The 22,914-nt window shown below is 39.0% G+C and overlaps 1 protein-coding gene and 1 long non-coding RNA gene across 2 annotated transcripts in view; both read left to right on the plus strand.

Moving 5' to 3' along the window:
* The first annotated feature begins 2,372 nt into the window (after window positions 1–2,372).
* On the plus strand, window positions 2,373–8,096 carry LOC149322310 (uncharacterized). The gene is made up of 3 exons (XR_016282405.1): window positions 2,373–2,455; window positions 6,481–6,563; window positions 8,057–8,096. It is a non-coding gene; the product is annotated as an uncharacterized LOC149322310 (long non-coding RNA).
* Window positions 8,097–8,416: 320 nt separating this feature from the next.
* The window catches only part of LOC149322311 (E3 ubiquitin-protein ligase RNF213-like), a 156,943-nt gene continuing 142,445 nt past the window's right edge, over window positions 8,417–22,914 (plus strand). Inside the window, 6 exon segments of the mRNA XM_089525959.1 lie at window positions 8,417–8,634; window positions 9,938–10,134; window positions 11,029–11,306; window positions 14,265–14,539; window positions 16,235–16,444; window positions 21,025–21,220. Of these exon segments, the coding sequence (XP_089382085.1) occupies window positions 8,417–8,634; window positions 9,938–10,134; window positions 11,029–11,306; window positions 14,265–14,539; window positions 16,235–16,444; window positions 21,025–21,220 (1,374 nt within the window).

The following is a 22,914-nucleotide window of genomic DNA, read 5'->3' on the forward strand; positions in this document are numbered from 1 at the left end:
GGCTTTAGAATGAGGCATCCCAGGACATCCTCAATACAGTCCCTAGGCTGGTTTGCCTAAATTAGAACCAGCAAAGGATACAGGTCTGTGGCCAGAGGTCTATCTCCCTTGGATTATGAAATTTGAACAGCAGACAAATAAGCTACTTCTGGGATCTTTGGTGCCCTTCCAATTTACCATTCTTCATGAACATAATTTTCCCCCTTGTATACTGTGACTATCCTAGAGCTGTTGTTGGTCAGTTAATATTATTGCTGTAAGTCACCTTGTTGTGTATATCCCCATTCCTAAGAGGTGAAATGGCTAAGTCTATAACTAAAACGATAATCTATCAATAACAGCTCAGAATTTGAGAAGCATAGATGGGGTGAGGGGTGAAAAAGGGGGCAACCTTATTTGGCAATAGGGGTGGCCTGGTTTGAACTGCAAGACTGTTAACATGGCATGTGGGAAAGGGCAGGATTGTGTTTGGATTATAGAACATATAGAACATGTTTGGGGGTCTTGACTGTTTATTCTACATTGCACCATTGTTACAGATGATATGTTAAAACTTGGGTTTTCATTAAAGATTTTAGGGCCAGTGATCCAGATCTGCGCACATGTATGGTTTTAAACTGCTTTAACTTATTAACTTCTAAAAAAATTGTTTAGTATGTTTTTAAAGTATTTACCTGTTCTAAATTTTATAACTATTAACTGATTTTATATTAAACTTCCCAGAGATCTTAGGATATAGTCCAATATATAAATATTTAATAAATAGATAAATATTTTTACACCACTGTCCCTTGGAGTAGAAGAGGCTAAACAACATATTTTATGTTTATTACAGAGTCAAGGCTGCCATCCAAACACTGTTTTGTTAAAACCATCTACCAAAATTGCTTTCCCATGGAATTGACAAAATGGCAATCAAACTTTTTGTACTTTGTGACTGTGCTGAGTGACCACTCCAGAGAATCCTTTTTTCATATCGCCCTCAAACACTGTCTGTTTTTGTGCAAGGGTTTTTGGTTTTTGTATGTGCACAACATTGCTATGTAGAAAGCTAACATGATGAATTTTGGGACTTCTGGTTGGCCTTTAAAAAGGTATCACCACAAGATACTATGGAGTTTGAATATTCTTTTACAACAAACATGACACTTCTGGCATCTTTCTGACTTTTTTCATTTTGCCAGTCTATTTTTAATACAGTTTTTCTCATTTTAATCTTGGTATTCTAGATATTTTCATTCTCTTTTTAGAATAAATGGAAGTACTTCTTAAAGCACAGTCACCCTTTAATGTAACAAAGCAACAATCCAAACTCATTTACTGGGGGGTTAGACCCAGTGGCCTGACTCTTTGTCAGTGATGAAGAATGAGTCAATTGACTCACACTCAAGTCAGACTCAAGTTGCTTTAGTGGCTCGGCTTGGACTGGACTTGGCACTAAATGACACACTGACTTGACCCAACTCACAATTTGTATATTTTTAGTGACTGACTTGCTGGTATCATTCACTTGGAGCAGCAGATGAGACACACTCCCAGAATGTAAATACTATTTATCAGAGGGGAACAGCAGATGCCTTAGCAATGGGCTTGAGGTGAAAAGAGCCTCAAAAGGTTTTCAAAAGCTTTAAAAGACACCTCTGATGTGCACTGGGCCCAGGCTGCCAAACAGACCTCAACCCTCACCTTATATCCATTGCTTAATGCATTTCTTGTTCCCTTCCAAGAAATGCACCTTACTTCCTTTTTTTCTGTTAAAAGTTGGTCCCCAGATTTGAGACTCAACTTGAGACTTGACTTGAAAGTATCCTGCAAGGGCTTGAGACTCAACTTGAGACTTGAAGGTAGAAGCTTGAGACTTGACTTGACTTGGAGTAAAATACTTGAATAAACCACTGCTCCATGTAGACACATACAGTAGACAAACTTCATCAAATAGGGCGGAAGCGTCACCAGTATGATCATGCCGCAGGCACTTCTAAAGTGGAACAGAAGCGTTATCGCCATGGAATCGCCATGGAATCATCAGGGAAGCAGCTCTTTTCTTATTAATGGATTAATCCATTAATAAGAAGAAAAGGGTTTCTCCACTGACGATTCCATGGCGATAACTCTTCCATTTCACTTTAGAAGCGCCAGGCATGATCACACTGATGACGCTTCTGCCCCATTTTGATGACGTTTGGGTGACAGAAGCGCAACGTTTGGAGCTCTGTGTGATAAACCCCATGTAGGATAGCACCATGTCACCTTGCTTAAATCTTGATCTTAGAGAGAAAACTTACTGATTTCAGTGCAAAATGTGAAGCCTGAACGTGCAGCGGAGGTGGAAAACTCTCCCTCCTTGGGATCTTCTGTTGGTGAACAGCCACCCACTGAGAAAGCACAGAAGGAAGAGTCAGAAGAGACTCTGTCCGAGAGTCTTGATAGTGAAGTCTTATTCTCACAGACTGAAGTGAGTATATTTGGGTACATGTCGTGTGAAGTGCAAAGATTTTTTGTGACAACTTTAATTCCCTAAAGGAAAAGAATTAGTGACTAACATATTGAAATTAAATATATTTAATTATATTTTGCTGGCTTATAAAAGCTTTCAAAAATGTATGCTAAACACTTCTTCCAGTTAGTCTCATAGGTGCTATGAAATGCCTTTGTATGTTGATACAGACTAATATGGCTATGTCTTTAAATATATTTTGATAGTTTTACTCATGGACACTTGATTTTTATTTGCTAGGCTCCCCCTGTCAAATGCTAAATTATCGGAAGCCATGCTATTTTTCCACACACAGTAAAAGTTTTGAATGATGTTGACTATAATGGGCTAGATGAGCAGGATGATAAATATCCATGTGCTAAGACAGAGAGGCCAGGCACCTAATTATGGGTTAAAATGAAATGGTAATAACTTGAATACATCAAATACAAGTCAAATGTATTTAAATAGAATTACTCCCTTTAGCAAACAATGTGTAGAAAGGAGGGGGAGAGGATACTGGGTTCTTTGGTTTCCAGAGTGATACATCCCCGGGCAAGGCATTAACCAAGACGGGTCTGGTACATGGAGCCCTGATGGTGGAGTAGTTAAATGCCAGCACTGCAGCCAGATCCAAGGGCTCCAGGGTTGACTCAGCCTTGTATCTTTCTGTAGGTTGCTAAAATGAATACCCAGCTTGTTGGGGGCAATTTGCTTACACGTTTAGAGACTACTTAGTTCAGTATGAAGTGGTATAGAAATGTAAATACTATTGGTATTGGTAAGCTTCTGGCAATGCCTGCTGAATTTCCTAAATTATGGGGTGAGCAAAAGTAGCCTGTTATAACAAATTGGCCCCTTCCCCACTAACTGTCCAGCAGCTGCAGGGTTTCCCTCCTTTCAGTTTAACTTGATCCTGATGTCCCCTCCAGCCTTTCATACCTGGCACAGGAAGAGGCCAGCCTAGCTTGGCACCTTTGTCCCCAACTCCTGCAAGTCCTTTCAACAAACTGCTACAGCTGATGAGTCAGGTTGTCCAAATAGAAATCACATCCTTCTGGAGAGAGGAGTACTGAAGAAAATGGGGGGGGGGGGGGGAGGCTCTGAGGGAAAGGGACAGGAGGGTGCAGCAATATCTGTTATTTAGATTCTATCATTAGAAATAGATTTTGGGAGAAATTACAGGGCTCTGGAATTGACAACAGACTCATAAGACTGATACAGGAACTATACGGTCACAGAGAAATGAGGGTTAGAGTGTGCTTAAATGGTTCTCTGACAGAAGCTTTTGCAACAACTCAGGGAGTGAAACAAAGATGCCTATTGGCACCCACTCTTTTTTAACATCTATGTTGAACGATTTGACACCTTGTTTAGCTCAAGTTGATCTTCCTTCTCTAGTAATAAAGAATAGAAAGATCTTCATCCGGATGTATGCCAATGATGTAGTGCTAATTTCTGTATTTCACTTTGGCCTCAAAAACCTATTGAATGCATTCAGTGTCTATTGCCAACAGGAATATTTGTCAATAAATTATTCCAAGACCAAGATAATGGTTTTTGGAAAAACTATCCAAGGTGGAAATGGATTTTAAATTAACATATGTTTGACAAATAATAATAATAATAATAATAATAATAATAATAATAATAATTTATTTCTATTTCCTGCCTCTCCCTGCGGATGGAGGCGGGATTACAGCAGTCAGCAAATTTCAACAATAAAAACATATTTCAACAATATTAAATACATAGCATAAAAATATATATACAATACAGCTGGTCGACTCTCCGTAAAAAACATACAATACCGACAGAGGTGAGAATTTTACAGCAGGTTTGGTGGGTAGGCTCGCCAGAAGAGATCCGTCTTCAGTGCCTTCCTGAAAGCATCCAAGGTGGTAATGAGACCGATCTCTTCCGGCAAATCATTCCACAACTTGGGGGCCACGGCGGAAAATGCTCTGGGGGAAGTGGTCACTAGCCTGGTATTTACATAGTCTAGTGATTTCTTCCCAGTTATTCTGAGAGTGAGGGGCGGATTGTGTAGGGAGAAGTGTTCCCTCAAGTAATTCGGGCCCAAGCCATTTAGGGCTTTTATCATAGAACAAGCCTACCTATTGGGATATCTGGACATTGCTTTTAGTGAGTCTCTCTCTTGCAAATGGCACAGGGAAGCAGCAAAGCAGAAAGCTGACCAAACAATAGGAGCACTGATAAATTTTGATTAAAATCAGAATGATCAGCTGGTTGGATCTGCCCTTAAAATTATCAGTAGTAAAGTAACTGCATAGATGCTTTACAGTGCATAAATGTGGGGTTTAGATATCAATACTTGTAAAGCCTTGGAAATATTACATAACAATTTTTTCCTGAAAACTTTATGCCCTTCTCAGTGGAACTCCTGCAGCTTTTTTTAATGTACTGAATCTGGCTGCCCATCAGTTAAAAGAAGAGTGACAGTACGCAGATAAGCAAACAAATTGCCACTTTATCAACCGACAGTCTTCTAGCATTGTGTTACATGGAAATGTGTAACAATCATTATTGGAAATCAAACTTACAAATTCCTCTACACAGTTACTTCTTCCCTGAGCTGAATTCTGTCTTTGGCATGAATAATAACTCAGGCCATCTCCATTAAGGATTGCCTTTATTGCCTTTACTGAACTACGATTTCAAGTGATGCCAACTGCAGTTTTAGATGGTCACTATAACAAAGTGTTTGAAAACAGACTATGTATTTGTATTCAGTATCAGGTGGAGGATATTGTGCATTACATGCCAATTTGTCCTCACCAGTGATCCTGGAGAGAAATTCCTAAAATTTTTGTTGACAAATGGAAGTGGGAACTCTCTTGTAGATTTGGTTTAGTTTCTCTTGAGTGATATTAACCATTGTGTAACACAGGGGTAGGCAGTGTTTTTGAGCCGGGGGCCGGGTTGCTGTCCCTCAGACAACTGGGGGGCCGAAGCCAAAAAATAAATAACTAAATAATTTTTTTAAAATTTAAATAAATAAACCGAGACAAATGTAGGACAACATTTTCAAATGGTGGACACTTTTTTTAAAAAAGTGGAGGACACGCAAAAAAAATTTGCTGATTTTTTAAAAAATGTTAATATAAATGCATGTTTCTGAGGCGTCTATAGACAATTGCCCCTGTGCGTGAGAGGCCAAAGGCCTCGGCGGCAGGACCGGGCTGGGGCCGGTCCCAAGGCCTCGCCAGGCTGCATCCGGCCCGCGGGCCGCAGGTTGCCTACCCCTAGTGTAACACATAAAGTAGCCCTTTTTGCCTTGGCTGCAAAGATTAGAAAGAGAGAGTTAAATAAAAATTGCCATAAATTACCATGGAAATTCAAAGTATTAAAAATCAGTTTAATACTTTGAATTTCCATGGCAATTTTGGATGGCAAAGTAGAGGTTTGCCAATAGCTGTAAATGTTTTTATCATTATATTAGCAATAACATTAACTATATGTTGAATGATGGGATTGTCTTTTGTGCTTTTCTACTCTTGTACTTTTTATCTTACATGTTTTGTGTATTTTTAAAAAGCTCTTTGTCATGGCCTTTGGCTAGCACAGTAAACAATATATTGATTGCACTGTACTGCCATTGTTTTTCCCTGAATGTACTGTGTGTACTGAATCTGAGCCAAGATAAGTTGTATGACATGTCTTACTTCTCCTTCCCCTTCCCACTGACTGATAAGCAACAGAAGTGTCCCCTTCTGGGATTTGACAACTTTGGTGAGAGAGAAGTTTCAGATGAGGTGAACATGGAATGGTACAGGTGGAGTGTTATACTCGGCCTATTTGATTTAGGACCCCAGCCAGTGACTTTTCAGTGACTGCTGATCAGCAAACAATACTCCCAATAGTGGGAATGCATAAACTTCTCCCTGCCTTTTCAGCCTCAGAAATAATTAATACAGATTTGTGTGGAAGATAGATTATATGTATATTCTTCTTTTCATATACGGGTTATGCTTGTGTTACAGAATGCTTTTACCGAATGGGGAAAGAAAGAAGAAACAACAAGTCTAATAGAAGGATCTGACAAGAAGGAAAATTTAGAACCAAGGTATAATAGCCTTGAGTGTTTCTTAAATGAAGTATTATAGTAAACAATATTAAATGTAATGTGATTAGACCAAGAGTTTTAAAAGAATTATTTCTGTTTGGAAGAGAAAATACATGAAGTTCCAATGAATCTAAAGTTATTTAAATAGTTATGGAAAACAGTTGACTTTCAAATGGTAAGCCTGTTTTCACTGCTGGGCAGGCAGAGCAAAAAAGTCGAAGGGGCAGAAGGTTTGGGGCATCATAGAAGAGAATCATAAAGTTGGAAGAGACCACAAGGACCATCCAATCCAACTCCCTGCCATGCAGGAATTCTCAATCAAAGCATAACCGACAGATGGCCATCCAGACTCTGTTTAAAGACTTCTAAGTCCCTTAAGAGAAATTTCTGTGGAATCAGTCTCTATAAGCGAAGTTTCTGTAAAAAAATTGTTTCATAGGTAACAAAATAACTCCCAATTAATACATTTTAAATAGATACCACATTATCAAACATGCAAAAAAGCAAACCAATTTAACATCCAATATTTTACATATGAAAAATAATTGTGTAAACTAAATAATGACTACAAAGTAAATTAATATTGTGCAAGTTGTCTTACTGTAATGATTTGAACTATTAATAAAGCCCAATGCACTATGATATGTCTGCAAGCTTATGAAGAAATTTAGTGTCCACTTGCAATCCAAAGAAGATATTTCCTTGGAATCCAGCTTGTCTTCTTCCTTTGTGAAGCCCCAGGCTCCTCTGTAGGTAGAAAACATTGAATTTCTCAAGAAGTCTTCATGTTTTGCATCAGGAAAACTTTATGTGGTGTAGAGGTAAAGCATGCCAATCCAATCCCAATATCAGAAAAAAAAATTGCTTTACCTTTGTTGGAGGCAGAAGCCTCAAATAGCAAAGTCCCAGTCCACTGCCTCTCTCTTTAGGATTCCCCTGTGACAGCTAAAATGCTGTATCTTGAATCCAAAAAACATCTATTGCTAGCCATGTTGGTCATCTAGCAAATCCAATAACATCCAAACAATGATACCTTTATTGGTGTAACCAAAATGCACAATTATATAGTTGTGCATTTGGGTTGGTTCAATAAAGGTGTCGTTTGGATGTTATTGGATTTGCTATATGGCCAACATGGCTACCCCTAGATGTTTTGTGAAGAAACTCTTCACTTGAAATTCCTTCAGATATGTTACTCTCAAAAACCAGGATTGCTAAATTTGGTTTTCTCTGATGAAATATTGAATGGTGTCAAAGGTGAAAGGTCTGTTTTTACCTAGTAGAACACATAAAATTATCTCCAAACCTTACGTTATAGAGACTTCTTAAGAGAACTCTGCCTAAGAAAAGTTTTTTGTCCTTAAAAAGCTAGAGACCATATGGGTCCTTCTTCAAATACAGGCATTGCAGGCGGGATGCTGAGGGAGTTTTCTAGGATTTCCATCCAATAATACCTGGCTCTTCAGTAACTGAGATCATTCTGTCATCCACAGAAACATCCCTCCTGCATATTATTCACTCCACTCATACACATAGGGATCAGGTATACAACTGTTATTTCAATGTGCTCTTACATTGACACTGTGACTCACTTCCATTCTTCCTCTTTGTTCCTTTAAGTGTGTCCCTTGCAGGAAAAAAGTATGGGCTTCTGGGCTAGTTTGCTTAATCCATATAAGTGGTTCCCCAATACTGTGGTATAAGAATACAGCCTAATTTTCAAAATTCAATGGTTAGTGAGGTTTTGTATGCACTTTGATCAGTAAAATTTTCCAAATAGAACCTGGTAAACAACAAATATTAGTATTTTAAAACATCCCTTCCTGTCTTTCTCACCTTGTGAGTTCAACAAAATGATTGTTTGCAACTGCAAAATAAGTTATGCTAACTTTGTTTATACTCTTTGTTTTAGAGAAGTGAATTATGGAGATTATGTTACAGTATATTTCCATGCTATACTGTCTGAGCAGTTCAAACCAGATCCTAAGACGCACAGGGTGTTCATTAAAGCAGCAGGGATTTTTGGATATGCAGATTGGATAGACAATATCTGTGAGCTGACTTTCTCAAAGTAAGTAAAATTCTGGTTGCTCAAGGATGCTCTAGATTCAGGGGTCACAAAGATATCATGTACCTGACATGCTTTTTAAAAAAAATGGATAAGCATGAGTGTTATCCCCCTCCCACTTCTCTGTCCAAGATCTCTATTCTAACCTTGGAGTTCCTCAAGCTTACATTGGAGATAAAGGAAAGCAAAACTCACAATGGGAATGATAGAGAGGTAATTTAACCTGGATTATTTACCCTCATCGACACACATGTGAACGATTGGGGAAAAAAAACAAATTTAGAATCGCTGCATTTTAAATCGCTGCATTTATAAGTCGCTGCATTATAAGTCGCTTTAAACCCTGAGTGGGAATACCCCATAGAAGCTTGTGGTTTTTTTTTCTTGATGAAACAGTCTTCACGGTTCTGTGATCTAGAGTAAAGTGATAGAAGTGGGCGAGTCTTTTCACCAGTTGCAGCTTCTCCATTTCAATCAGTGCTACTCATCTCCCCCCATTCCCCAACTTGCTACATTCTGAACCTGGCCTGGATGAGAATGTGATATAAACCATTGGTGGATTTCTTCTTTGCTACATTCTAGAGTGACCCTTTGTAGTAAGTGCCCAGTTGCACTACAAATTGGCTAAAGAACTTGTAGTAGAGAAATGGATGGAAAGGTTATGGGTAATAGCTTCACTAGAAAAAACTCATTAAGCAGATACAGACATAAGAAACATTCAATACTGACTCTTTTTATTATAGGGACCACAAATTTATTCCTTATGCCATCAGAAATAGATTAGCTGTACACCCTGCCCCAAAACACAGAACTCTACCAAAAGACATATTAGGGTAAGCATTAGTGAGGAAAATAAAAATCAATATTTTCAGGGCTATCTATTTTTATCTTTTGTGACAATTTAGATGATAACAGTGTCTGAACATATCAAGGTAGCTTAGAGCTGCAGAGTAGGCTGTACCTATAGCTTTGAGTTCCAATATCTGACAGGTGTTTTCATAATCTGTTGCCCAAGGCAACTTTTTTTAATAGCATAGCTGACCCTGAATGTACAATAAATAATGAAGTAAAACTGTGTCTGTTCATCAGTCTGTTCCTTTTAATTTCATGATGGTATACACACATATATAGTCTAGAAGCACTATGTACTCTAGGCACTTATCTTTCAAGGAACAGCAGTGACATTTTGAACTAGATTGTGCTATCCTTTCTGCTTTTGTTGCAAATCTTTTTTTAACTGGTTGATTGACTATTGTTATTATTTGCTGCTAAAGTGTATACAAATGTGGTTTGTTTAAAATAACAGAAATGTTGGTAAGCAGAGCTACCTAATTGAAGGCCGTGTGCCCATTTCAAAGAACAGCATGGATAGACCAATTCCCTATAAGTATTATGTAGAATCTGGCAACAAAGAAGATTATGAATATATTCACAAACCATCTCCAGAGGGAGTCCATGTGAATCGCTGTTTGTTTATAAAATCAGATGACCTCTGTGATGCAGGTAAGGAACTCTTTCTTGTATTTTTTAAAAAACTTGATAGCACTGTACACCAGAAATGAAAGTTCTGTACTACCCAAGTAAGTAGAATCCCAACCATGGAGAAGCTTTTATTGCCAAAATAAAGGCATAAAGGACAATGCAGCAGCTGACAGAATTGATTGTATACTGAAAGGCCTCTTGGCTGCTCTAGTTAATTTTTCCAAGCTACCAGTTGATAAATTTGGGGTCCTAGATAATGTTGGTCTATAACTCTCATATTTCAGAGATCAGCTGGCAGGGAAATCTACTAGCACATCTGTTCTGCCAGCTGAGATGAACTAATCATTTAGTAGGAAAAGGGAGAGGGAGGGTGGAGCCAGATTATGCTAGATCAACACCTCCTCCATCCCAGTTATAAAGCCAAGCCTGGACAATCTTAAATAATTTCCAACACCCCCTAGGCTGAGTGGGTTTGGGATTCAATAAAGCTCTATTTGCTGAATGTCTGTTCAGATTAGATTGGGCCATTTTAGTAAATTTGAATTGCACCCTTAGGCTGCAACCACTGAAAAAGCTAGGAAGAACCAACAGCCATGATTGCTGCAGAATTTAGTGTCCTGATTTGGCACTACATCTGCTCTTAGCATCTTCTCTGTGTGTTTGGGGGGGGGGGGTAGGTTTGCTATCAGGGTGAGGTGTTAAGAAACAGATGGATGATCAAATGGAGCATGAAATGGAGTGTAGGGAAAAATAGGGAGAAAAGGTAATACATTCTGTGTGTCTGTATGCATGTTTGTACACACAGCTATTAAGATTTGAAAGTATATTCAGCAGTTCAGATGCTGAAATTGTGATTGTGAAAGTACTGTGCCTTGTCGTGAAGTATAATTGATTTTTTTTTAAAAAAATTAATAGATTGGCACCAATATGATGATCAAATATATGCCAAGCCCTCTGAAAGCATATTTAGAAGAAGGAAGAACCTTTTGTCACATAGAGATATTGCAGAAGGAAAACGAAGAGCAGCCAAAGTAATGCTGGAAAACCTCTTCAGTCTACTAAAAAGTGGGACTGTTTCTAATATTAAAAGCTTCTTTCAGCAGTTGCGCCAGTTTTATTTTGTGAATAAAGAATTTACAGTACATGACGGAAGAATGAAGGAATGGTCAGAAATACAGTTTGGAGAAAAGGAGGTACTGTAATTCTTTTTAACAATCAATTGTGTTCTGGAATCAGTTACTGGATTTCTGAATAAATTCCAGTTTTTGTTTGTGTGTATTGATTAAATTAATCCACTAATCGATATCCATTGAATTAATGGATCTAAGCCTCCTTGAATCTCATTTTTTGAGAAAAGTGAGATTCAATTCCATAAATAAATAAATAAATAAATAAATAAATAAATCTAAACTAGATCAGATGATTTAATATTTCAGGCAGTTATTGCTTGAAAGACAAATTATGTGAATTATGTGAACATGCAAATTACTTTGTGATTGTTTTCTTTTCACTAAAATTATGATCTACAAATGTAGCTTACATGCCCAGCCTATGCTAAGTGTGTTGTTGCTGCAATTTATATTCTGAGACTTAAGAATCTTTCAGTGTAAGCTGAAAGACTCATGTACCTCATATGAACTGCTTAATGCTTCCAATCCTTCCCTTGCCTCACTCACTTAATCCCAATCCAGTCGTGAGCATGTTGCATGCTCAGGAAGAAGTGTGATTATGGATCTGTACAATGGTTCTTCACAGTAGGAAGGTTGCAAGAGTTCATCTGGGCTTGTTTTAGATGTGAATTCTATCAGTTTAGAAGGACACACCTTCAGACAAAGATCCCCAAGTCTCCTAACCATGTTGATATGAACTGGGAGAGCAAGAACCTACAACATTCAACTTCACTCTTCAAGCCATCTCCCTCTTCAGGTAGTGACTGAAATACAGCTGAATTTGAGGGTTTGGTGTTGTGTATATATTAAAAGGCAAGAGGTTAGAAACTTACATGTTCTTGTAGAGATTTGGGTTGGTTTTGACTGTTAGCCCAAATCAGTTTTTGGTTCAAATTTACAATTTACAAGTGTGGCTGTAGATCTGAGGAGAGGCATTGGGGGCCATGGGCTGCAATATCCCCACCTTGTTCTAACAGTTTCCCCATTTCTGTACAGGTTTTTCCCATTTTAAAACTTTAAATGCCATCATTTCCTGAGGTTCAGTTACTGGCCATAAGAGCTTTAAGCTAAAATATGCTGGTATTTTTGGTCCAGCCCTTTGCCTTTGGCTCCACTTCTATGATCTATTTGAAATTAACATTGGCACTGGGTTAAATAGATTCCTGGCCCCTGCACTAAGTGGAAGACTTTTTACTTCATGGTGTTTTCTTCTCTTCCTGCCACCTGAGCTTAAAAAAATTAATACTTATTTGAACTGCAACTGCCAGAATCCTTCTGCCATAATGGCCAGTGGATGGGAGATTCTGGATGTTGCAGCCCAAAGAATGTTTCCCAGTTCCACCTCACCTATCCCTTTCATCCCTTTCATATACAGTTGCCCCTCCATTTTCACGGCGGATCCGTTCTTAGACCCACACACGTGAAAATGGAAAATCATCGATGTTCAAGCCCCATTGGTTGAATGGCGGCGCGTGCCCCATTTTACCCCCCTCCGTTTGCCGCCTGCAAACAGGCAAGGGACATGGATTCCAAGTCCATGAAAACAGAGGGGCAACTGTACTCATTTCCTATTATTTCAGTCCTCATGCTTACTCGCATCCTATCTCTCATCTGCAAGTTTATGTCATCTGTATCAATTCTTTCTGTTTGGAGGAACTTGAATACGTTGCAGGCAGCCCTGAGGAATATCTGAAAGTGATCTGTTTTTTGGTTGTCTTTTGGCCCACAGTTTGGAAAGTGCTTCTCTATTAACAACATGTGGCACTTCAGACTCCTATTAACCTCCTGCCCCTAAGCCCTCACACAATAGTTTCTTGCCAGCCATCCCCAGCCTGCTTTGAAACACTTTAAAATACTGTCTCCAGGATATGTTTCCCCATTCTAAAACAGCACTCCTTAAACAGTCTCAAAAGTGATGGAACATCACTTCTAATCACTTAAATTCACAGCAGCAATGACATGCTGCAGCACTTGAGATGAGCCAAGAGTCAGGTGATGCTCCGAACTCTAGTGCACTTTAGCCTCTGTTGCAACAGCAGCACTAGGGTAAAATATAGATGCTTTCCCTAACTTAAGACAAGAGCAGAGATGTGGGCCAATAAAATCTAGCTCAAGCTCAGCAAAATCTGTATGGGGAAAATCAGACAGCAGCTGGAATTCTGTTGGTTAGTCCCATATAGAGTAGGCCCCATTCAATCAATTGTTGAGCGATGAGTCAATAGATAGATAAACCCAATTGATTCAGTGCCATTACCTTAGCTGGGATTAAGAATAGGATTTGGGCTGGTATGTGTGAGGTTGCTGGATGTTCCTCATTGTCACTAATCAATTTTTGAAGTCCTTAGCATAAGCCATTTGCTACCTGTTTGTCAAAATTGATGTGGAACATTCCTAGATTTACCACTCCAAGTTTCAGATCAATAAACAGAACTGTTTTCTTAATATAAAAAAAAAGGCTACAGCTGTTCCTGTCCCCATCCCCTGATTTTTTGCTGTGTGGAACATCATTCATCTGTCTCTTGACCTAGGACACAAAATTTAGTTTGTTTTTAACTGCAGGAAAAATGAGATTAACACATGGTAACAGTGAGAAGGAAGGTGTGTCTCAAACAAAATTCAGCTCTGAGTCCTTTTGAATCTACAGGAGGCTATAATATACCTGCTGTGATTTCTTTTAGTGTAGCAGTCTTTCCGCTATTGCACAACAGGCCAGGCCAGAAATGTTTGCTTCCTGCTATTCGTCTGAAATTCTTGTGCTTTAACTCTTTGTAAGATTTTTAAGGCAGCACAGACAACTCCCCTCCCCCTGTCCACGCACAAGACAGTATCTTCCTGAAGAACAATAGAAAACCCTATGGAGGAATGAATTGTGAAATTGTTTGGAAAAGTTTTTCATCCCATGGAGGAGGGATCAACAACAAAAAATGGGTAGTTTCAGGATCTGGAATGTATTGTTACTATTTCTTTTCATCTTTTATTTAGGTGAAACAGTTGATAAATGAGTACTTGAAAAATGTAGTCTACCCTTATCTTGACTCATCCAATGGAGATAATTCATCTCCAAACTTAGTGCTGCAGAAGAAATTGGAGGTCACATTGATCTTGCTTCAGTTATATGGAGATTACGACATTTTTCCAGATGAAAAAGAAGAACTTATCAGACTCTGCAGCCTCCTTTGTTTGAAGATGTCACAAGAAGATTTAGTGGAATATGTTAATCGTCTCAAAACTGTATATTCAAAGGTTCCACATATGTGGTATGTAATCTGGTCTTGAAATTTAAGGAGGTTGATGTTGAATAGATGTATAGCTGATTATTTCTACGGCTTTGTACTTGAGAAGCAGCTGTGTGGTGAGTAAACAGTGAATTCAGACATCCCAATATTATATCTCCATAGCAGTGCACTTATTGATTTTTTTTCCTGCTTATAATCCACCTGCTAAAAATAATGAGCTCTGGTCAGGGAAAGACAGCAACTTGTCAGGGCTGGGCTATGGGAATCATTCTGAAATTGCTTTAACTACAAGTGCGGTGAAGTTCAGTTAGCCAGTCTGTGTCAAAAGGGAGACGAGTTTCAGTATCAAGTGGAAGCATTGTCAGAAGTGAGAGAAAATGGATGTTCTGCAGTCCATGTTCAAAAATGCTGCAGAGTAAAGCCAGAAATTCAGAGGTTATGTGCATTTGAATCGTGATGCAATCTTGGAGTCATAAATCAGTCCAGACCAAACCAAACACACCAAGACCCACTAGTTGTTTTGCTCTTAACAAATATCTGGCGTTTGAGTCTGCCTTCTATTAATAGAGACAGCCAGGCAATGCCCAGTTGTCCAGCTGTATTTAATGATAGCATTCTTCAGATACGCTTTTCTTGAGACCTTGATTGCAGCCTTATACTGCATCTGAGGTAAGGAGTCTGATGCCTGAGCCTCTGCCTATTTCTGGAACTAGTGAGCATTTCCTCCTTCTGTTCTGATCTCCTGAACAGAGGGGGAACGTCTCTTGTCTTCAAGCATCTGTTGGGTCTCTTGCATTTGCTGACAAAGAAGAAAAGGACTTGAAAGAGCTTGAAAGAAGTGACCCACAAGTCATGGCACAAAAATAATATCTAAAGAACACTTCAGAAATAGAAGACAAGCCAAAGGACAAAGCCAGTTCTAAAGACCAAACACACCAGAACTCAGAAAGATCTTGTTGTCTGTGCCAGTTCAAGTAGAACATGAAACTCTTGTATTTCTTTCATTTCGAGTGGCTCCAACAGCCATCCTGGGTGTTCACATCAATCAGGCGCCTGAGGATAATGCGCTGAGAAGCTGCACCTTGCAGTTCAGTGACTCTGACTCATCACAAGGGGCAGCTGTCCACAAATCCCACTAGTGCTTGATGGTTACTTATAGGCCACGTTTCTCAGGATAGGAGCTGTGGAAAGCATGGAACTTTGCTGGAATGTAGATACAGAATATTCTGTGATTCAGTCAAAATACATAACACAAAGAAGAGAAAAATAAAAATAATTACAGTGAGCAAGGTGACTAGACATCCTCCTTTTCCAGGATATGTCCTACATTTCATTTCATACTTCTGTCCAGGAGAAATTTCCAAATGTCCTCCTTTTTGAGCATGACTAAAAACATGAATTTAAATTTATATTAGTGTTTTTAACTTTTATTTTGTAATGCCCTACATTTTCCTTGAATGTCCTTCATGTGCAGCACCTTGTCCTCCATTGTGGTTAGGACATCTGGTCATCCTATGTGTGGTGGCTTGAAGAGCTGAAAGGAAATGATTTTGACCTTTCCCATTTATAACCATTTAGGGCTATATATTTCTATACCATGAATATACAAGTGGTATGTGGTTTATGTTCAGGCCTGTGGAATATTGGTATAGTTTAGCTTTATACATAGGGATTGAAGAAACATTTTAGGTTTTCATTATTTTATTTTATTTTCAGCTTAGTAAGACATTTGACATCATTCTGCAATATCTGCATTGATCTGCATGTCCACGAATGGCTCTGGATAATCCCAGTTCTTCATATATTTTCTGATTTTGAATGCTTTCAAGATAAGAGTCAGATTGAATTTGAAGAGAAGTGGGCAGGACTGGAAGGACTAGCACTTCTTCGATATAGGAATAAAGTAGAACTAAACCGTCCTAAGAAGTAAGTTGTAATACATTAGCTTGTTCTCAGTCTCTCAAAAATATTAGTCATTCAGTTGTCTACCCATAGATTTTATTCTTGATAGATATGACTAGATATATTTTCAATATTCTCATCCAGAATGTTTCAATTTTAATCTATGAAATAGAGCAATACTGTACTATCTAATGAATGCTTACTTTTCCTGCGGTGTTCAGTGGGGCTTATTCCTGGAAATGTTTATGTAGAACTGATTGCTAAATTTTCCATAGAGAGAATGCAATGGAATCTCTTTTCTTGGGGGAGTATTCATTTGAATGCCACTGCTTCTGTTTTTATGCTTGACATTATGTGTCATGAAATGGAATATCTTTTGTTTGAAAATGAAGAAATCCTATTTTAGCTTCAGGAAAATTCAAACTAAATTGGTTTGCAAGCACATTTTCCCCACTTTACCCTGGCTCCATAGGATAGCCCCAGAAAAAGGAAATTCTTTTATGTTAAGAGGGTTGTTCAAATATTAAATAATAGTCAAGTAGGTTGCTTAATAAAGCTATATGAAATTCAGGGAGTTGCCATAAGTCAACAGGTGACTTGAAGGCACATACATTAATACAGAGAGAACTATGGTATTGGTTAGAGTAACTACAAGATATAGATAAAGGAATAGATAAAACATATTCTTACTATAAAATACGAAGTCTTGTATAGACTCCAGAATCTTGTCTATTCTAAACCTTTGCAAACTCTCATGTCACTTCAACTAGAGACCTGCTGTTTCTCACTGAAAAAGAATTAATGGTACTACTGATTTCTGGGCCAGTTTTCTGACTGATGTCACTTTTTTGTTTACAAATATTCTGGTTCTTAAGATTGCATTCCTAAGAAGATTATTGCATATCGTTCTCAGAACGTTCCAAGTCGTAATGTTCTGGGAACGTTCCTGGAACGGCTATTACCGCATGAGGAAAGTGGAACATGATGAGAATGTGATGGGAACACATTTTACTGCACAGTGCATCCCTTTTTCTTGAGAACGTTCCCAGAACATTTTCCACGGAGGTCCCTTCAAGCCGAGGGAAAGCAAGCTGCCAGGGAGGGGACTGGGCCAAGGGCAGAACCCCGGCAGCCATTGCAGCTCTTTAAACCGGTTAGAAAAGAAGAGTCCTCTGCTGTCATCCCAATTCCCCTTTTTGGCAGCTTGTCACCCTTTTGCCTCCTGTGTGTGTGCATGTAATGTGTGCCTTCAGGTTGTGAGCTTCCCTCCCCACTTTAACTCTTATCTGACTCTTTGCTATGGAATTCTGGGAGTTGTTTGCTTGCTTTTGTGTGGTGCTCCAAACAGAGGAGCTTTTGTGGGTTCCCTCCTAGAGGGAAGGAGGATGCATCCCTGGCATCCCTGCCTCCTGCATGCTGACAACACAGGAGCCTCACTGGACATGACACCAGAGGCCCCCACAGAAACAGCCAGACCCTTTCCCTCTTGCTCTCTGCCCTGGTCCCCTCCTTCCCTTCCTTCTCTCTTTTTCCTCTGTTTTGCCCTCCTCCTTCATTCTCTTTCTAGCTGCTTATCCTTCCTTCTCTCTCCATCTTTCCATTTTCTCCTTCCCTCTCTCTTTCTCTCTCTTTCCCTCCTTTCCTCTTCTCTCCCTTGTCCCACCTTTCCTCCCACCTTTCCTTCCTTCCCTCCCTCCTTCTTCCCCCCCCTCTCTCTCTCACACACACACACCTTCCCTCACTGCAGTCGCTCGCCTGCCTGCCTCCCTGCCTCCCTGCCTGTCATTCTTTCAGCCAATCAGGAGATGGAGGAATGAGAGAACGGATTTGAGAATGGATAAGAATACTGCACAGACCTCTTTTGGAATGTTCTCAGAACGTTACAGTTCGCTGGGAACACATTTAATCAGTCCCCTCCCTGGAACACATGTAGAACACATTTGGAACGTGATGGGAACCCGGTGGGAACACATATGTGCAGTATACTTAAATGTGTTCCGTTCCCATTGGGTTCTCAGAACGCTGTGCGGTATTCTTCTATATGTATGCACATGCTTCCCCTGTGAAAAGGATAACTATCAAACCCCCAGTTCCTTGACTCCCTCTTACATGCAGCAAAATACAATATCTCAAATCCACAAAACAACCATTGTCAAGTTGCCATTGAATGAATACGGCAGGAACAACCGCATAAAATTTTGGTGGTTGAAGTAATCTACAAATTATGTCATTTTGGAAATGTATCTATAATAGACACAGCATCCACACAAATGGTGTTCCAAAGGCAGAGAAACACGTGCTAGACTGCTTTTTAATGTCTCCCTAAGCTCCTTAAATTCTCATCTCACCAACATGTCACTCGTGTTCCTTGTTCTTTTAAACCAGGGGTGAAAAAACTGCAAGGGATGCATAAACCAGTTTTCAGCTCCTGGGACTCTTCAGGGGATGCACAGTCAGCCAGAAATGTCACTAGAATAAAACAAAACAAAAATGGAAGTGGCTAGAAGTCCACTTTTAGTTTTTTTTTTTTAAAAAAACAGGTATTTTTATGTTAAATAGTTCAAGGGGAACCTGCAGCCTATTTAAAAGGTAATTTCCCACTCCTGGAGGCTGACACGCTAGTCAGTTCATCCGTAGGGGAGAACAGAAAAAGTTCAGTCTTGGGAATCTGAGGTGGTTGAGTGCTGCAAAAAGAACCTTGCATTACAAGTCAGTGTTTCTTATGCTCCCCTGTAGACCATTAGTCAGGCTGCAGTTCAGATAATTAAATGTCAGGCTGCAGTTGAGATAATTATATAGTGTTCTGTCAAGCTGCCTCAGAAGGTTAAAGTGAGTTTTTGGACATGCTGGATACTCCCTCCAGAGGCTGGTTAGTTAATATATGTATTTCAAGTCTAAAGCCTGTCTTACTTGAACAGTTTTGCTTCAGGATTAAAAACTGCTCATATAAGAGGCTACATCTAAATTACCTGGGAGCTGTCAAAACACAGCTTAGGTGTTAACAGTATAGGCTTTCTCTACAGGGAACTGGTACAACCTTTCTTTACTTTAAAATCTAAAAACCTAGGAAGCACTGGCTTTGTCTCCAAATAACAAACATGTATTTTGTAAACCTTAGCCAGACTATTGACAAACCTTCTGAACAGATAATGCCACACAAACTTTGCAATACATAAATTAGCTACTTCAGGAACTCTATGGCTCACCATGACGACTCTTTCAGCTTGCCAGTAAAAGCAGTCCTTGAAGTTATTCTTACAGTTATTTACAGCAAGAGAAATGAGAAAGTAGGAAGGATATTTTCCTTCTCCACTGTCCAGCTTATGGCGCATAAGTGTCAGTAGAACACTTAAGCAGGAGCAAGCAAGGGGATAGTGGTGGGTCCTGAATATTTTTACCTTCCACATTTTTGAACCCCAGACCTTTCCTCTTAAAAGGCTTGGGAGGGCATGATTGATTTTCTGTTTAAACATTATTTTGTATTTGTTTCTAGAAAGGGGGGAGGATTTTAAAGCCTAAAACAGTTTTTAGGGCCTTTTGGGGGACATGATCTTGCCTATTTGGGGATTAAATTTTGAGGAGATGTTGGAGGCTCTTGGAGGGGGCACACTTTGCCCATTCTTATGATGTGTTGGTATAAACAAGCTGCAATGTCAGGTAGGAAACAGTCCTTTCCTCAGGTGCCAAGGTGTCAGGTGCTGGTCTCAAGTACTGTGTATTTTGACTTGGGAGTGGGCATCATTTGTCACTCCATCTTGAAAATTTTTTGTGTATGGAACATACATTTGGCTCAAGAAAGCTCATCAAGCAATTGAGATCACAAAACAGCAGCAACAAAATAACTAATAACATTTTGGGTACATTGTATACATTCTGAGTACTTCATAAAGCAACGATAACGCATTACAACCCCCAGATATTCACAACAAACTGCAGAGAGACACAATTAGATGGTATGTACAGAATATACAGTGCAAATATCCAGTACTGTATGTGACTATATCATTGAATCACCCTCAGCAAAATAGTCTTGTTGTTGTGTACCTTCAAGTTGTTTCTTATGACGACCCTAAGGCGACCCTAACATGGGTTTTTCGTAGCAAAATTTGTTCAGAGAGAGTTTACTTTTGCCTTCCTTTGAGGATGAGACAGTATGATTTGCCCAATGTCACCCAGTGGGTTTCCATGGCCAAGTGGGGATTTGAAACCTGATCGCCAGAGTTGTAGTTTAACACTAAAACCATCATTCCATGCTGTCTCCAATATACTTTCATTCTCCTCTTCACACACACATACATATATGCACACATACATAATTAAACATATTATTATTTGTGTGTTCTTACAATGAATTTTAAAATCAATGACATTTAAAATTTTATTTTATTTAGAAAGGATTTCCATGCCATTTTGGAAGATGACCTGAAACTGCATTTAAATATATTAAATATCATATTCACTATGCATAATCTTGATATCAAGCTTGATTGCGATTGGATTGGAGGGGGTGCTCTTTTTCACCTTGTTCTATATGTACTACTCAGTTTTCTGTATAATTATCATTCTATTCTGTATACTGATTTTTTTAAAAAAATGTTTTTCAGGGGCTTATTATCACTAATGAAAGAAAAGAAGTATTTGATGGAAGGAAATAGAACACTGTTCAGATCCTGGTTTTCTTTGCTTCCTCTGAGGGACTTGGCAGAATTTGTCACTGACTTTCCTTCTGATCCACTGGATTGCCTTCTTGGAACATTTCATAGACTGAAGAGTGTGCAAGTCACACATTTTAACATTGAGGTTTATTATAATATTTAATTCTTCTTTATCTGTAGAAAAAAATTTCAGAACACATTACATTATGGCTGTTAACTGCCAAGTCAGTCTGTATAAGTGACTTAATCTGGTCTCCCCAGGAGAGTTATTTAAAAATAGTGAACATGGAGACTCTACATACATTCAACCTAGAAAATTAGGAAATCAAAATGATGAAAGAATTCCTGTACCTTCGATCAAACATCGATCAGGAAGGAGACTGTAGTCAAGAAATCAGAAGAAGATTAGAAATGGGAAGGGCAGCTATAAAAGAATTAGAAAAGATCCTAAAGAGTAAAAATATACAACAGAGCACCAAAGTCAGAATTGTACAAGCCACTGTATTCCCCATTAGCATGTATAGATGTGAGAGCAGGACAGTGAAGAAAGCGTTTAAGCAGAAAATCAATTCATTTGAGATGTGGTGCTGGAGAAGAGTCCTAAAGTTACAGTGGACAGCCAAAAAGACAAACAAATGGGTCTTTGAACGAACCAAGCCTAAAATCTCTCTGGAAGCTAACATGATCAAACTGAGGCTGTCGTACTTTGGTCACATCATGAGAAGGCATGACAAAAAAGACAATAATGCTAGGAAAGGTGGAGGGAAGTAAAAAGAGAGGAAGAGCGCATGCTAGACTATTAGGCAGGTCATGGGTATGAATTTTGAGGGACCTAAGCAGAGCAGTGTAGAACAGGGAGACTTGGAAATGTCTCATTCACAGGCTCGCCATAAATAGGGCAGTTAACCCAACAGCAACTTGTAGAAGCCATTGGTGCACTTTACTGATGAATTCAGCAGATGTTTACAGCAGAAAAAGCACATTTACTGTACAGTACTCATACTTTACAAGATATGACAGAATACCCTAAAAACTCTCAAGTCACTAAATGTATATGTGCATCTCCCATCTTAGTTGAAGATGTGGTTGTGAGTGGAAGGCTTAAATAGAAGAAGCCTAAACAAAGGGAAAAGATCCCTCTTTTTAAGATTTTGGAGAATGGACAAAGCAAAGTAAAATTTTCTCCTAAGCAGCTCTTCCAGCTAGGTCAAAATATTTTCACAGGAAAGCAAGTATTCAGTTCATTTTTTTTTCCAGCTGGTAGGCTTTGCCTGGATTAACAGTCAAGTCTACCTCTATCAATTGCAAAATAGCATCTTTCTTTCCAATGTCCCCACATGTACTGTTGTTAATCTTGACGCCATACTTCTCTTTCTGAAAGTGTACATCTTCTTCTTATAAAAGTGGTGCAGGAAATAGTAGAAAGCTTGCTTGCCTAGAGTGGTCCAGCCATTGGTAATCTCAAAGCTATTGTAATGTGCTCTATTTGAAGCTGTGCACAAGGCTGTCCAGAAACATAGAAGCCTGGCTTCTGAGGGGGCCAGTCTACCAGCAGTACATAACATCGCTGTTGGAAGAATTGCATAGGGTGCCTATCTGCTACAGCAACGGATTTAAGGGTTTGTTGTTAGTTGGTACGTCCCAAACAACATAGAAACTGGCTACCTAAAATACCACTTTCTCCCTTATGGATGCTTTAGGTCTTTGAAGTGCCACCCAGCAGTCATTTGGAGAAGATATTCAGTGCAGTGGGACCTACTGTGTGAAATGCTGTTCCATTAGAAATTTGTCCTTATTTTTTTTTAATTATCATGTTAAAAGCATATTTGAACAAGCCTT

This window comes from Sceloporus occidentalis, unplaced genomic scaffold (assembly GCF_023333645.1).
Source record: "Sceloporus occidentalis isolate IW3139 unplaced genomic scaffold, rSceOcc1.0.p SCAF_1, whole genome shotgun sequence".
NCBI classification, from domain to species: domain Eukaryota; kingdom Metazoa; phylum Chordata; class Lepidosauria; order Squamata; family Phrynosomatidae; genus Sceloporus; species Sceloporus occidentalis.